This window comes from Blennius ocellaris, assembly GCF_963422515.1.
Source record: "Blennius ocellaris genome assembly, contig: SCAFFOLD_447, whole genome shotgun sequence".
Classification (NCBI taxonomy): domain Eukaryota; kingdom Metazoa; phylum Chordata; class Actinopteri; order Blenniiformes; family Blenniidae; genus Blennius; species Blennius ocellaris.
Genome location: NW_027662206.1, coordinates 1 through 12,500, shown reverse-complemented (window position 1 = coordinate 12,500; position 12,500 = coordinate 1). Strand labels below are relative to the sequence as shown.

Genomic DNA, 12,500 nt, shown 5'->3' with positions numbered 1-12,500 from the left:
ATTTTGACAGTCACCATAAAAACAATCGAACTTGGTGCTTTCTCTTATTATATTTAATTTATTTCTTGTTTTCAAAAGATTGAGTGCAGTAAAACACTTTATTTTTTACATTACAAGATATATTTTATATATTTAACAAGAATATTTAATATTTAATAATATTTTTTTGTAAACTGCTCAATAAATGCTTTTCCAAGTTCAAAGACATAATTGTGTAAATAATCGTGATTGGGATTTATTTTCACTCTCCGACTCTTTAACTTGCTGACTCAGCGAGAAAATAACAAACTGCACTTCAATAAACCAAAACGAGCCACGACTCCGTTTACCCACAATGCACTTGTCATTTAAAGTGACAGGATCAGCGAAGCGAAAATGTAAACATGTAACAATTACTTGCAACAAAAATGTAACCAGTTCTCCCTTTGATCAAAATGAGAAAAATCAGACAACTTTTAAAACCTCCTGGTGGAGGAAACGACGTCACAAACGACGTCACAAACACGTCACAATGTCGTCACAAACGACATCTAAACGACGTCACAATGACGTCACAAACATGTCACAATGACGTCACAAACGACGTCACAATGACATCACAAACATGTCACAATGACGTCACAAACACATCACAATGACGTCTAAACGACGTCACAATGACATCACAAACACGTCACAATGACATCACAAACGACGTCACAATGACATCACAAACGACGTCACAATGACGTCTAAACGATGTCACAATGACATCACAAACACGTCACAAACGACGTCACAATGACATCACAAACAACGTCACAATGACGTCACAATGACGTCTAAACGACATCACAATGACATCACAAACACGTCACAAACGACATCACAATGACATCACAAACACGTCACAATGACGTCACAAACGACGTCTAAACGACGTCACAAACGACGTATACACAACAACAAATACACAACAACAAAACACCAGCGTTTCTCCTCCGGAGACAAAAAAGTAGTTCCTCTTCTGTGTTTGATGTGAACAGTGGAGTGTCTTAACTGTCATGGTTCACACACACACACACACACACACACACACACACACACACACACACACACACACACACACACACACACACACTGTCGCTCTCAGTGATCCAGCTCAGCACACACAATTACTTTCTTCTCACTCTTTCTGCAGCTCCTTCACCCTCTGATCGCACACAAGCTGGTCCCTCGTTCTTTCACACACACACACACACACACACACACACACACACACACACACACACACACACACACACACACACACACACACACACACACACACACACACACACACACACACACACACACACACACACACACACACACGGTTGTGTGTGCAGCCGCAGGTCAGGATTACGAGCTGAATCTTCCTCCTCCCTCCCGCGGCGCCGACCTCCGAGTCTCTCGGTTAAAAAAAAATAAAAAAGTAAAAAACTAGCATCTCCAGTCATGATGTCAGTGTGTGAGCAGCGCCGCCGCCGCCGTCGTCATGACGTCCAGATGTGTGTTTTGTGCCGCCAGGCGGATTGTAAAGATGCTCTTTGGTCTAAAAACAGTCGACCTGCAGGAAGGCTTCGGTTTCTTCCTGCTCCCGTCTCCGTGTGGACGGAGGAAACCTTACCGTCCACCTACTGAGCACGTGCAGAACAACCGCTCACCGCGGCTGTGGCATTTTATCTCGTTTCCATGGAGACGGAGTCACAGCGTCTCCAAAAACGTGCGTTTTTCAACCAAAGTTTTAACTTTTAACAAGGGAGGAAGGAAGGAAGGATGAAGGAAGGAAGGTAGGAAGGAAGGAAGGAAGGTAGGAAGGAAGGAAGGAAGGAAGGGGTGAGGAAAGAAGGTAGGATGGAAGGAAGGGGGGGAGGAAGGAAGGAAGGAAGGAAGGTGGGGAGGAAGGAAGGGGGAAGGTGGGGAGGAAGGAAGGGGGAAGGTGGGGAGGAAGGAAGGAAGGAAGGAAGGAGGAAGGAAGGTAGGAAGGAAGGGGGAAGGAAGGAAGGAAGGGAGGAAGGAAGGAAGGGGGGAGGAAGGAAGGAAGGAAGGACGGAAGGAAGGGGGGAGGAAGGAAGGAAGGAAGGACGGAAGGAAGGGAGGAAGGAAGGAAGGGAGGAAGGAAGGAAGGGGGAGGAAGGAAGGAAGGTGGGGAGGAAGGAAGGGGGGAAGGGGGAAAGGAAGGAAGGAAGGTGGGGAGGAAGGAAGGAAGGAAGGAAGGGGGGAAGGAAGGTAGGAAGGAAGGAAGAGGGGAGGAAGGAAGGAAGGGGGGAAGGAAGGTAGGAAGGAAGGAAGAGGGGAGGAAGGAAGGGAGGAAGGGAGGAAGGAAGGTCTCTCTCCTCTCAATCTGATGAGAGCACTGAACCATGTAGATGCACATCAGAGAGAGAGTGTGTACTCAATATGACCCTCCTACACACACACACACACACACACACACACACACACACAGGGGAAATCAGAACTTTCCCCCGTGGAGGCGTCGCGGTGCGGCGGTGCGTTTACACGCGGCGTCGCACCTTCACACACTTCAAATCAGCATCAAGAGTCGCCTTCGCTAATCTCCATTCTCTCTCCTCTCACACACACACACACGCACGCACGCACGCACGCACGCACGCACGCACGCACGCACGCACGCACGCACGCACGCACACACACACACACACACACACACACACACACACACACACACACACACACACACACACACACACACACACACACACACACACACACACACACACACACACACACGTGTGGGTGAGCTTTCATCAGCTATTCTCTTTCAACTGTGTCCTGACGAAAGCAGTCCACGGCATATTAAGGAGCTGTGTGTGTGTGTGTGTGTGTGTGTGTGTGTGTGTGTGTGTGTGTGTGTGTGTGTGTGTGTGTGTGTGTGTGTGTGAGAGGAAGCGATGGTGAAGGGGGCGGGGCCAGTATTATTATTGTCATTATCTCAGGCTGATTGCACGGAGAGCGAGTGGCTGAGAAGAGGAGCAAGAGAGAGAGAGAGAGAGAGAGAGAGAGAGAGAGAGAGAGAGAGACGGAGGAGGGGAAATGAAAGAACTGGGTCACCTCCACTCCTCCACCCTCCACTCCTCCGCCGTCATACCTGTAGTGGTTCACATTAAACACTGTCACCGGGGGAGGGGGGGGGGCTTTGATCTCCATTAACAACACATCTTTATAGTCAGAAATAGTCACATATAGTCACAGTATAATCATATAGTACATTTGTCCTTTGTGACATCAATAAAAGCTTATCTTATCTTTTATCTTTGTAATTGTCAGGATTCCCTGCCTCAGACGTAGGTCAAGGATTTTCACACAGATCAGCAGTTTCTATAAATAGAATTTGACAACGACATCATCGTCAAATTTCTGATTTCTAGCTTCTAGTTCTATAGGTCTATGATCCCGCTCCTGCTGCTGCTAGTGTCAGTAGCTTCTAGTTCTATTGGTCTATGGCCCTGCTCCTCCTGCTGCTAGCGTCATAAGCTTCTAGTTCTATAGCTCTATGACCCCGATCCTCCCGCTGCTAGCGTCAGTAGCTTCTAGTTCTATAGGTCTATGGCACTGCTCCTCCTGCTGCTAGCGTCAGTAGCTTCTAGTTCTATAGGTCTATGACCCTGCTCCTCCCGCTGCTAGCGTCAGTAGCTTCTAGTTCTATAGGTCTATGGGTCTGCTCCTGCTAGTGTCAGTAGCTTCTAGTTCTATAGGTCTATGGCCCCGCTCCTCCTGCTGCTAGCGCCAGTAGCTTCTAGTTCTATAGGTCTATGGCCCCGGTCCTCCTGCTGCTGGCGTCAGTAGCTTCTAGTTCTATAGGTCTATAGCCCCGCTCCTCCTGCTGCTAGCGTCATTAGCTTCTAGTTCTATAGGTCTATGGCCCCGCTCCTCCTGCTGCTAGCGCCAGTAGCTTCTAGTTCTATAGGTCTATGGCCCCGGTCCTCCTGCTGCTGGCGTCAGTAGCTTCTAGTTCTATAGGTCTATGATCCTGCTCCTCCTGCTGCTAGCGTCATTAGCTTCTAGTTCTATAGGTCTATGGCCCCGCTCCTCCTGCTGCTAGCGCCAGTAGCTTCTAGTTCTATACGTCTATGGCCCTGCTCCTCCTGCTGCTAGCGTCAGTAGCTTCTAGTTCTATAGGTCTATGGCCCTGCTCCTCCTGCTGCTAGCGTCAGTAGCTTCTAGTTCTATAGGTCTATGGCCCTGCTCCTCCTGCTGCTAGCGTCAGTAGCTTCTAGTTCTATAGGTCTATGGCCCCGGTCCTCCTGCTGCTGGCGTCAGTAGCTTCTAGTTCTATAGGTCTATGATCCTGCTCCTCCTGCTGCTAGCGCCAGTAGCTTCTAGTTCTATACGTCTATGGCCCTGCTCCTCCTGCTGCTAGCGTCAGTAGCTTCTAGTTCTATAGGTCTATGGCCCTGCTCCTCCTGCTGCTAGCGTCAGTAGCTTCTAGTTCTATACGTCTATGGCCCTGCTCCTCCTGCTGCTAGCGCCAGTAGCTTTTAGTTCTATAGGTCTATGGCCCTGCTCCTCCTGCTGCTAGCGTCATTAGCTTCTAGTTCTATAGGTCTATGACCCTGCTCCTCCTACTGCTAGCGTCAGTAGCTTCTAGTTCTATAGGTCTATGGCCCCGGTCCTCCTGCTGCTGGCGTCAGTAGCTTCTAGTTCTATAGGTCTATGATCCTGCTCCTCCTGCTGCTAGCGCCAGTAGCTTCTAGTTCTATACGTCTATGGCCCTGCTCCTCCTGCTGCTAGCGTCAGTAGCTTCTAGTTCTATAGGTCTATGGCCCTGCTCCTCCTGCTGCTAGCGTCAGTAGCTTTTAGTTCTATAGGTCTATGGCCCTGCTCCTCCTGCTGCTAGCGTCATTAGCTTCTAGTTCTATAGGTCTATGGCCCCGCTCCTCCTGCTGCTGTTTATTATCTGGGTCTGAAGCACAAAGCGCTGCTCGCCGCGATGGCGGCGGCGTCGCACACGGAGCAAAGCGTAGCGCCGCCGGCGCTAAACGAGTCGTCGGTAATCGCGGCAGAAAAGCAGCACTCGGGTTTTCGCCTTCACACAATGGCCGCCGGCTCACGTGCCGACCGAGAAGCTTTGTCTCCGAGCAAAGAGGAGGAGGAGGAGGGAGGACGACTCATAGCGCCGATCCTCAAGCCTCGGGGAGGAAAAAAAACCAACAACAAACAAACAAACAAACAAACAAAACGCAAATCAATTCCCCATCAAGGCCATTACAAGGCAGCAGCTCCTCCAATGCAGAGGAAGTGATTTGAAGCTCGGCTCAATAAGAGCAGATTGAGTGTCAGCGTTCCAACCTAAACAACAACAAACAAACAAACAAAGGTGTTTTAAACGACGACATCTCCTTAATTAAAAAAAAAAAAGAAGCTGTGACCAATAAAAGCGGGGCCGGACGTCTACTGTCACGTCAGGGTCCCAGACCTCATCCCGCCTCATTACGGACGGACTGTTGTTTTTTTTTCACCTGGTCGTCACGGAAACCAACCAAACGACTCGTGATCACATCATCCTCCTGCCACATCACGCCATACACAATCGTTGTGAAACGAAAGCCAGAATGTGGGTTACACCCCCCCCCCCCCCCCCCGGTTCACCGCTGCTCTGGAACAGCAGAGGCCTCACGGCGGGCCCCGTTCCATCCGTGAGGCCACAGCTCCCCCTGCGGGGCGCCGGCGGTACAGCAGCACCCCGACCACAGGCTCTCCGCCGCCGCTGCAGAGGACATGGAGAGGATTTCAGCAGCATAATAAAATTTAAAAAGTGCCTGTTTTGTGTTTCCTCCTCAGCCGGTGGACTTTGAGACCAAACGGTCCTACACCCTGAAGGTGGAGGGTTCCAACCCCCACATCGACCCGCAGTTCCTGGCGTGGGGACCCTACAAAGACGAGGCCACGATAAAGGTGACGGTTTGTTTTTTTTGTTTGGTTTTGTTCAACCCTGTAGTTCCGCCCTCTTTTTAACGCGGCGTCTCTCTCTCTCCGCCCGTCCAGATCTCGGTGGAGGACGCGGACGAGCCTCCGGTGTTCGTCGCTCCCAGCTACACCTTCGAGGTGGAGGAGAACGCGCCTCAAGGCACCATGGTGGGACGCGTCCACGCCAAGGACACCGACGTCGCCAACAACCCAGTCAGGTACGGCGGCCCTACAGGGCGTGCGCAAGGGAAAAACTATACCTGCCAATACCGAGGACGTTTTATGTTCTTCAGTACAATCCAGAATAAAACTGAGCAAAAAGTCACACAGACTCTAAAGTCTTTGATCTTGAAAGACAAAGTCGTGGATTTCAAAGGGGTGTAAGAATTTTCTTTAAGCATCGAATGTAATCTCACTTAAATGTAGTTTTTTTCTCCCTCACATGAATGAATTCTAAGAGTAATTTGTGGGTGTTTATCAAACAAAAGACACAAGGAAGAAGAAATGGCTGAAGTTTCAGGCTAAAAAAGGAAAATTTGGAAAACCGAGACACTGAAGAAGTCTTAAAAACAACAAAATACAAACAACAATAAACTCGACCGGCCATTTTTTCCTCATACTTGAGAGAATTTCCAATTTCGTACACAAAACCAACCATATTAAAGTCCACATGCGTTTATTCATTTTATAATCCAGCAGTTTTAGGAAGGTTGATGGAAAAAACTCAGCATTTAATGTCGTGACGAAAAACTTTCAATATTTACATTGCAACTTCAAGCAGCAGGAGAAAAAAATGGTGAAGACTGACTGTTATGTTTTTTATTATAATTACATGTGTGACGCTGAAACATTTCAACTGGAAAATAAACCAGAGTTTTCTCAATTTTACTTGGAGTTCTTCTTCTTTTGCTATTTCTACTTAGTTAAGGTTAGTGAAGAGTCTACATAATTTTGTACATAAGCATTTGTCTTTTTTTTTTTTTTTAGACTTATCCTATTTGATTTATTTTTGTATTCTTTGATCTCTGTGTGCTGCTCCTGTCCTGTTAAAGCTGCTGGAACTCGAATTTCCCTGTGGGAGTCGTCCCGAGGGATTAATAACGTGAATCTGAATCTGAATCTGGATTTCATGCAACCCCGTGACGGAAGGTTCTGGTCTCCCCCCACCCCCCCCCCCCCCCCCCCCCCCCCCCCCCCCCCCCTGCAGGTACATGATCCCTCGCTACACCGACGTGGAACAGTTCTTCTCCGTCAACTCAGACGACGGTATGATCAGCACCACCAGACCGCTGGACCGGGAGTCGCAGGCCTGGCACAACATATCGGTGTCGGCCACCGAGATCGGTACGACACACACACACACACACACGCACGCACATGCAACAGTCATGGCGCCAGCAACTAAAAAAAACGTTCGGACTCGTCACGGTGTCGTTGGCGATACACTGCTTTCAACCTTCGTCCTTCAAAGGCCGGCGGCGTTCAGTGACGCTGACGAACAAGAAGTGGAAAAATGAAGTCAATAGACTGAAAGTACCGCAAGATAACTTGTATTTGCTTGGTTGAGGCGGAGGGGTGGGGGTGGAGGGGTGGAGCCAGAGGGGTGGAAGTGGAGGGGTGGAACCAGAGGAAGTGGAGGGGTGGAGCCAGAGGGGTGGAAGTGGAGAGGTGGAAGCTGAGGGGTGGAGCCCAGAGGGGTGGAAGTGGAGGGGTGGAGACAGAGGGGGGTGGAGGGGTGGAGACAGAGGGGGGTGGAGGGGTGGAAGTGGAGTGGAGGGGTGGAAGTGGAGGGGTAGAACCAGAGGGGTGGAGACAGAGGGGGGTGGAGGGGTGGAGCCAGAGGGGTGGAAGTGGAGGGGTAGAACCAGAGGGATGGAGGGGTGGAAGTGGAGGGGTAGAACCAGAGGGATGGAGGGGTGGAAGTAGAGGGGTGGAGGGGTGGAAGTGGAGGGGTAGAACCAGAGGGGTGGAGGGGTGGAAGTGGAGGGGTTGAACCAGAGGGGTGGAGGGGTGGAAGTGGAGGGGTAGAACCAGAGGGGTGGAGGGGTAGAACCAGAGGGATGGAGGGGTGGAAGTAGAGGGGTGGAAGTGGAGGGGTAGAACCAGAGGGGTGGAGGGGTAGAACCAGAGGGATGGAGGGGTGGAAGTAGAGGGGTGGAAGTGGAGGGGTAGAACCAGAGGGGTGGAGGGGTGGAAGTGGAGGGGTAGAACCAGAGGGGTGGAGGGGTGGAAGTGGAGGGGTAGAACCAGAGGGTGGAAGTGGAGGGGTAAAACCAGAAGGGTGGAGGGGTGGAAGTGGAGGGGTAGAACCAGAGGGGTGGAGGGGTGGAAGTGGAGGGGTAGAACCAGAGGGGTGGAGGGGTGGAAGCGGGGCCCCTCCAGAGCTCACGTTACTCAACCCCTCGCCGCCGGCCGCAGCGGCTCCACCCTGCTATCCTGTGGCGGAGCTCCAGACTCGCCGAGCGCCGCGTGGTTACCGACGGAAACGGGCTCGCCGCCCACAAGGCTGGGCCCGTCGGGGGCCTCGCCGACCGCGGACAGACCCCGAGAGGCTAAAATAAAAAAAAAAAATAAGCAGCCTGGTAATAACAGGGTAGCGGAAAAAACTGGCGCTAGCTAGAATCACAAGTATGCAGAGGAGGAGGCGGCGCCTCAGACGGCCTCGGTTCTGTTGCAGCGTTGGGTTTAACTCTTCACGCGTCGTTTTGTCTTCATCGTTGTGACGTTCGTCCCGACTGACGCTCCTCTGTGCCGCCTTGCCCTGCAGGGGGGGCACCACCAGGACACCAAGGTGCGCGTCAACATCAAAGTGAAAGACTGTGAACGACAACCCGCCGGAGTTCGCCACCAAACAACGAGGTCCTGATGTGCGAGAACGTGGCGCCGGGGAAGGTACGGGTCGCCATGGCAACACGCCGTCAAACATGGTGGAGCTTCTGACGGAGCTTCTGGTGGAGCTTCTGACGGAGCTTCTGACGGAGCTTCTGATGGAGCTTCTGACGGAGCTTCTGACGGGAGCTTCTGGTGGAGCTTCTGACGGAGCTTCTGACGGAGCTTCTGACGGAGCTTCTGGCGGAGCTTCTGACGGAGCTTCTGACGGAGCTTCTGGTGGAGCTTCTGACGGAGCTTCTGACGGAGCTTCTGGCGGAGCTTCTGACGGAGCTTCTGGTGGAGCTTCTGACGGAGCTTCTGATGGAGCTTCTGACAGAGCTTCTGGCGGAGCTTCTGACGGAGCTTCTGGTGGAGCTTCTGACGGAGCTTCTGACGGAGCTTCTGGTGGAGCTTCTGACGGAGCTTCTGGTGGAGCTTCTGACGGAGCTTCTGACGGAGCTTCTGGTGGAGCCTCTGACGGAGCTTCAGGTGGAGCTTCTGACGGAGCCTCTGACGGAGCTTCAGGTGGAGCTTCTGACGGAGCTTCTGATGGAGCTTCTGGTTGTAGCGGTGATGAAACGACCAGTAAATGAGCCTCCACTTGGGCTACAAGAGGTCAAAACGTGGTTATACCTCAGATAAGGCGGAGGCGTCGTTTGAAATTGGTGTTTGTGATCTTATTTTCTCGAACAATGACTTTTGACAGTTTTTCCACCACAAATGATGGATTCCGCTGTAAATTTGCCTTTTGCCTCAATGAAGCCAGTTTCTCTGTTCGTCTTTACCTTCATCCTGACGTGACGCCATTTATATTCAGTTTATTTTGCGACTTGAAGTTGTTATCGAAACACGTAAAATGATCAGTTTAAAATGAATCGAATGTCGACTAATGCAAAAACTAATGAATGAGACGAATGTAAAAAAAAAAGAAAAATGCACCTCCCCTTCAAATCAGGACGGCGTCGTGACCTTTGGTTTCACCCTTCCGGCGAGGAGTTCATGAAAATATAGACATTTCACAAAAAGAGCAAATTAAAACTAATAAATGCCTGTCGACCTAAATAAACTTAGATAAAATACAATAGCAATAATAATAATAATAATTTAAAAAATATTACTAATAAAATAAAATAAAAATAGTGAGAAAAATATAATAATAATAATAACAATAATAATAATAATATAAAAAATATTAATACTAATAAAATAAAAAATAGTAAAACATTATGATAATAAAATATTAATACTAATAAAATTAAAATAGTGGGGGAAAATTATTATTAATAATAATAATAATATACAAAATATTAATACTAATAAAATAAAAATAGTGAAAAAGCTATCAGAATAACAATAACAATAATAATAATAATAATAATAAAAATGCAAACATACAAACAAAAGAAATAGATTTGGTTAACTACTAAGAACAGGTGATTCTTTATGATTGAACGTTAGTGTAAGTCCTGGATGAGACGAGCGGCTGGTGGACTACCGTCCATGTTTCTGTATTTGAGGTCGTCGCCCCACGGCGTCCTCTGTAAGCCCCGCCCACCAGGACGAGGCGGCAGTGAGCCATGTCCCCGCTGTGCTTGTGTCCAGGTGATCGAGACGGTGAGCGCGGTGGACAAGGACGAGATGGCGCACCGGCAGCACTTCACCTTCAGCCTCGCCCCCGAAGTCGCTCAACTTCTCCCTCAAAGACAACCGAGGTAGACGGACGCTTCCTCTCTCTCTCTCTCTCTCTCGCTCCCTCTCTCTCTCTCGCTCTCTCTTTCCTCTGGTCATGCGCTCCGTCGCTCCGACCAGATGAAAGCAGCAGCAGATGGAGGCTCATGGTACCTTGTAGGAATCAGCAGGTGCTCTGAGTCACACACACACACACACACACACACACACACACACGCACACGCACACGCACACGCACACGCACGCGCACACGCCCTGCGGCCTGGATTAATTGCGATGGGGTCTCTGTCCGTCTGTACATATATCTGAGGGGAACGACTGATTGAATTAAGTTTGGTGTGCTTTGGGAGCGACAGCGAAAGAATGGAGAGAACGGGAGGAGGAGGAGGAGGAGGAGGAGGAGGAGGAGGAGGAGGGAGAACAGAGAAGAAAATGTAGATGCAGATGAGGAGAAACACTGAGCCCGATACAGAAACAGAGGTTATCTAACACAGTCGCGTAGAAATCACGACGTGTCGTCGTGTAAACTGGCACCAAAACACAACTTTTTGAAAACACCCACTCGTGATGCCGTCAGTTCAGTTTTTTCGTTTTATTTTCAGACGCATCGTCTTTCCTCCTGGTTATTTTTCTCCATTTATGTCTGAAAAGCTGCTAGATTTATGGATTTCATTCAAAAAATAAATAAAAAATAGTTTGACTGTGTATATATTATTATATTATTTTGGAAAGCGGGAAGCGTTTTCCAGCAGGTTGAGTGGGAATCCTCCACGACATCTGTGCTTTTAATCAAAACCCGGATTGGACTTGACACGACTAAACACAGAGAGAACATGTAAACTCCACACGGACAAGCAGCACAACAAAGGTGATTAGAAGAACGTCACTCTGGCTTGATTCACAATTTAATCCTCATGTCGACGAGAAAAACACGATTCTTAGACGGCGTCAATAGAAACCAGAGCACGAGACATCCTGGACGTCTTCATCTCGTCCTTTGATCCTTTCATGTTGCTTTATTACGGTTTTTCTGCCTGGACATTGTGTTTTCTGGTTTTTTCTACAGTTCAAACATGACGCCTCCGTCACCATCGTCTTTAAATCTCTCTCCCTCCCTCCCTCCCTCTTTCTCTCTCTCCCTCCCCCCTCTCTCCCTCTCTAACTCCCTCCCTCTCTCTCTCTCTCTCCAACTCTCTCCCTCTCTCCCTCTAACTCTCTCTAACTCCCTCCCTCTCTCTCTCTAACTCTCTCCCCCTCTCTAACTCCCTCCCTCTCTCTCTCTAACTCCCTCCCTCTCTCCCTCTCTAACTCTCTCCCTCTCTCTCTCTAACTCTCTCCCTCTAACTCCCTCCCTCTCTCCCTCTAACTCTCTCTAACTCCCTCCCTCTCTCTCTCTAACTCTCTCCCTCCCTCTCTCCCTCTAACTCCCTCCCTCTCTCTCTCTAACTCCCTCCCTCTCTCCCTCTCTAACTCTCTCCCTCTCTCTCTCTAACTCTCTCCCTCTAACTCCCTCCCTCTCTCCCTCTAACTCTCTCTAACTCCCTCCCTCTCTCTCTCTAACTCTCTCCCTCCCTCTCCCTCTCTAACTCCCTCCCTCTCTCCCTCTCTAACTCTCTCCCTCTCTAACTCCCTCCCTCTCTCCCTCTCTAACTCTCTCCCTCTCTAACTCCCTCCCTCTCCCTCTAACTCCCTCCCTCTCTCTCTCTCTTGCTCTCTCCCTCTCCCTCCCTCCCCACCCCCCCCACCCCCCACAGACAGCACGGCCAGTATCTACGTGATGCGTAAGGGTTTCGGCCGGCTGACGCAGGACGTCTACTCGCTGCCGGTCGAGATCAGCGACAACGGCTTCCCGGCGCTGAGCAGCACCAACACGCTGACCATACGCGTGTGCTCCTGCGACAGCAAGGACACCATCCTGTCCTGCAACGTGGAGCCCTACGTGCTGCCGGCCGGCCTCAGCACCGGCGCCCTCATCGCCATCCTGGCCT

The 12,500-nt window shown here is 50.1% G+C and overlaps 1 protein-coding gene across 1 annotated transcript in view; it reads left to right on the top strand.

Annotated features, from left to right (window-relative positions):
• The window catches only part of LOC308148120 (cadherin-11-like), a gene marked incomplete at both ends in the record, with an annotated part of 12,989 nt that extends 493 nt beyond the window's left edge, over positions 1 to 12,496 (top strand). Inside the window, 9 exon segments of the mRNA XM_080521554.1 lie at positions 5,827 to 5,940; positions 6,031 to 6,170; positions 7,160 to 7,295; positions 8,720 to 8,770; positions 8,772 to 8,804; positions 8,806 to 8,844; positions 10,426 to 10,508; positions 10,510 to 10,535; positions 12,267 to 12,496. Coding sequence (XP_080377680.1) covers positions 5,827 to 5,940; positions 6,031 to 6,170; positions 7,160 to 7,295; positions 8,720 to 8,770; positions 8,772 to 8,804; positions 8,806 to 8,844; positions 10,426 to 10,508; positions 10,510 to 10,535; positions 12,267 to 12,496 — 852 coding nt within the window.
• Between the last annotated feature and the right edge of the window lie 4 nt (positions 12,497 to 12,500).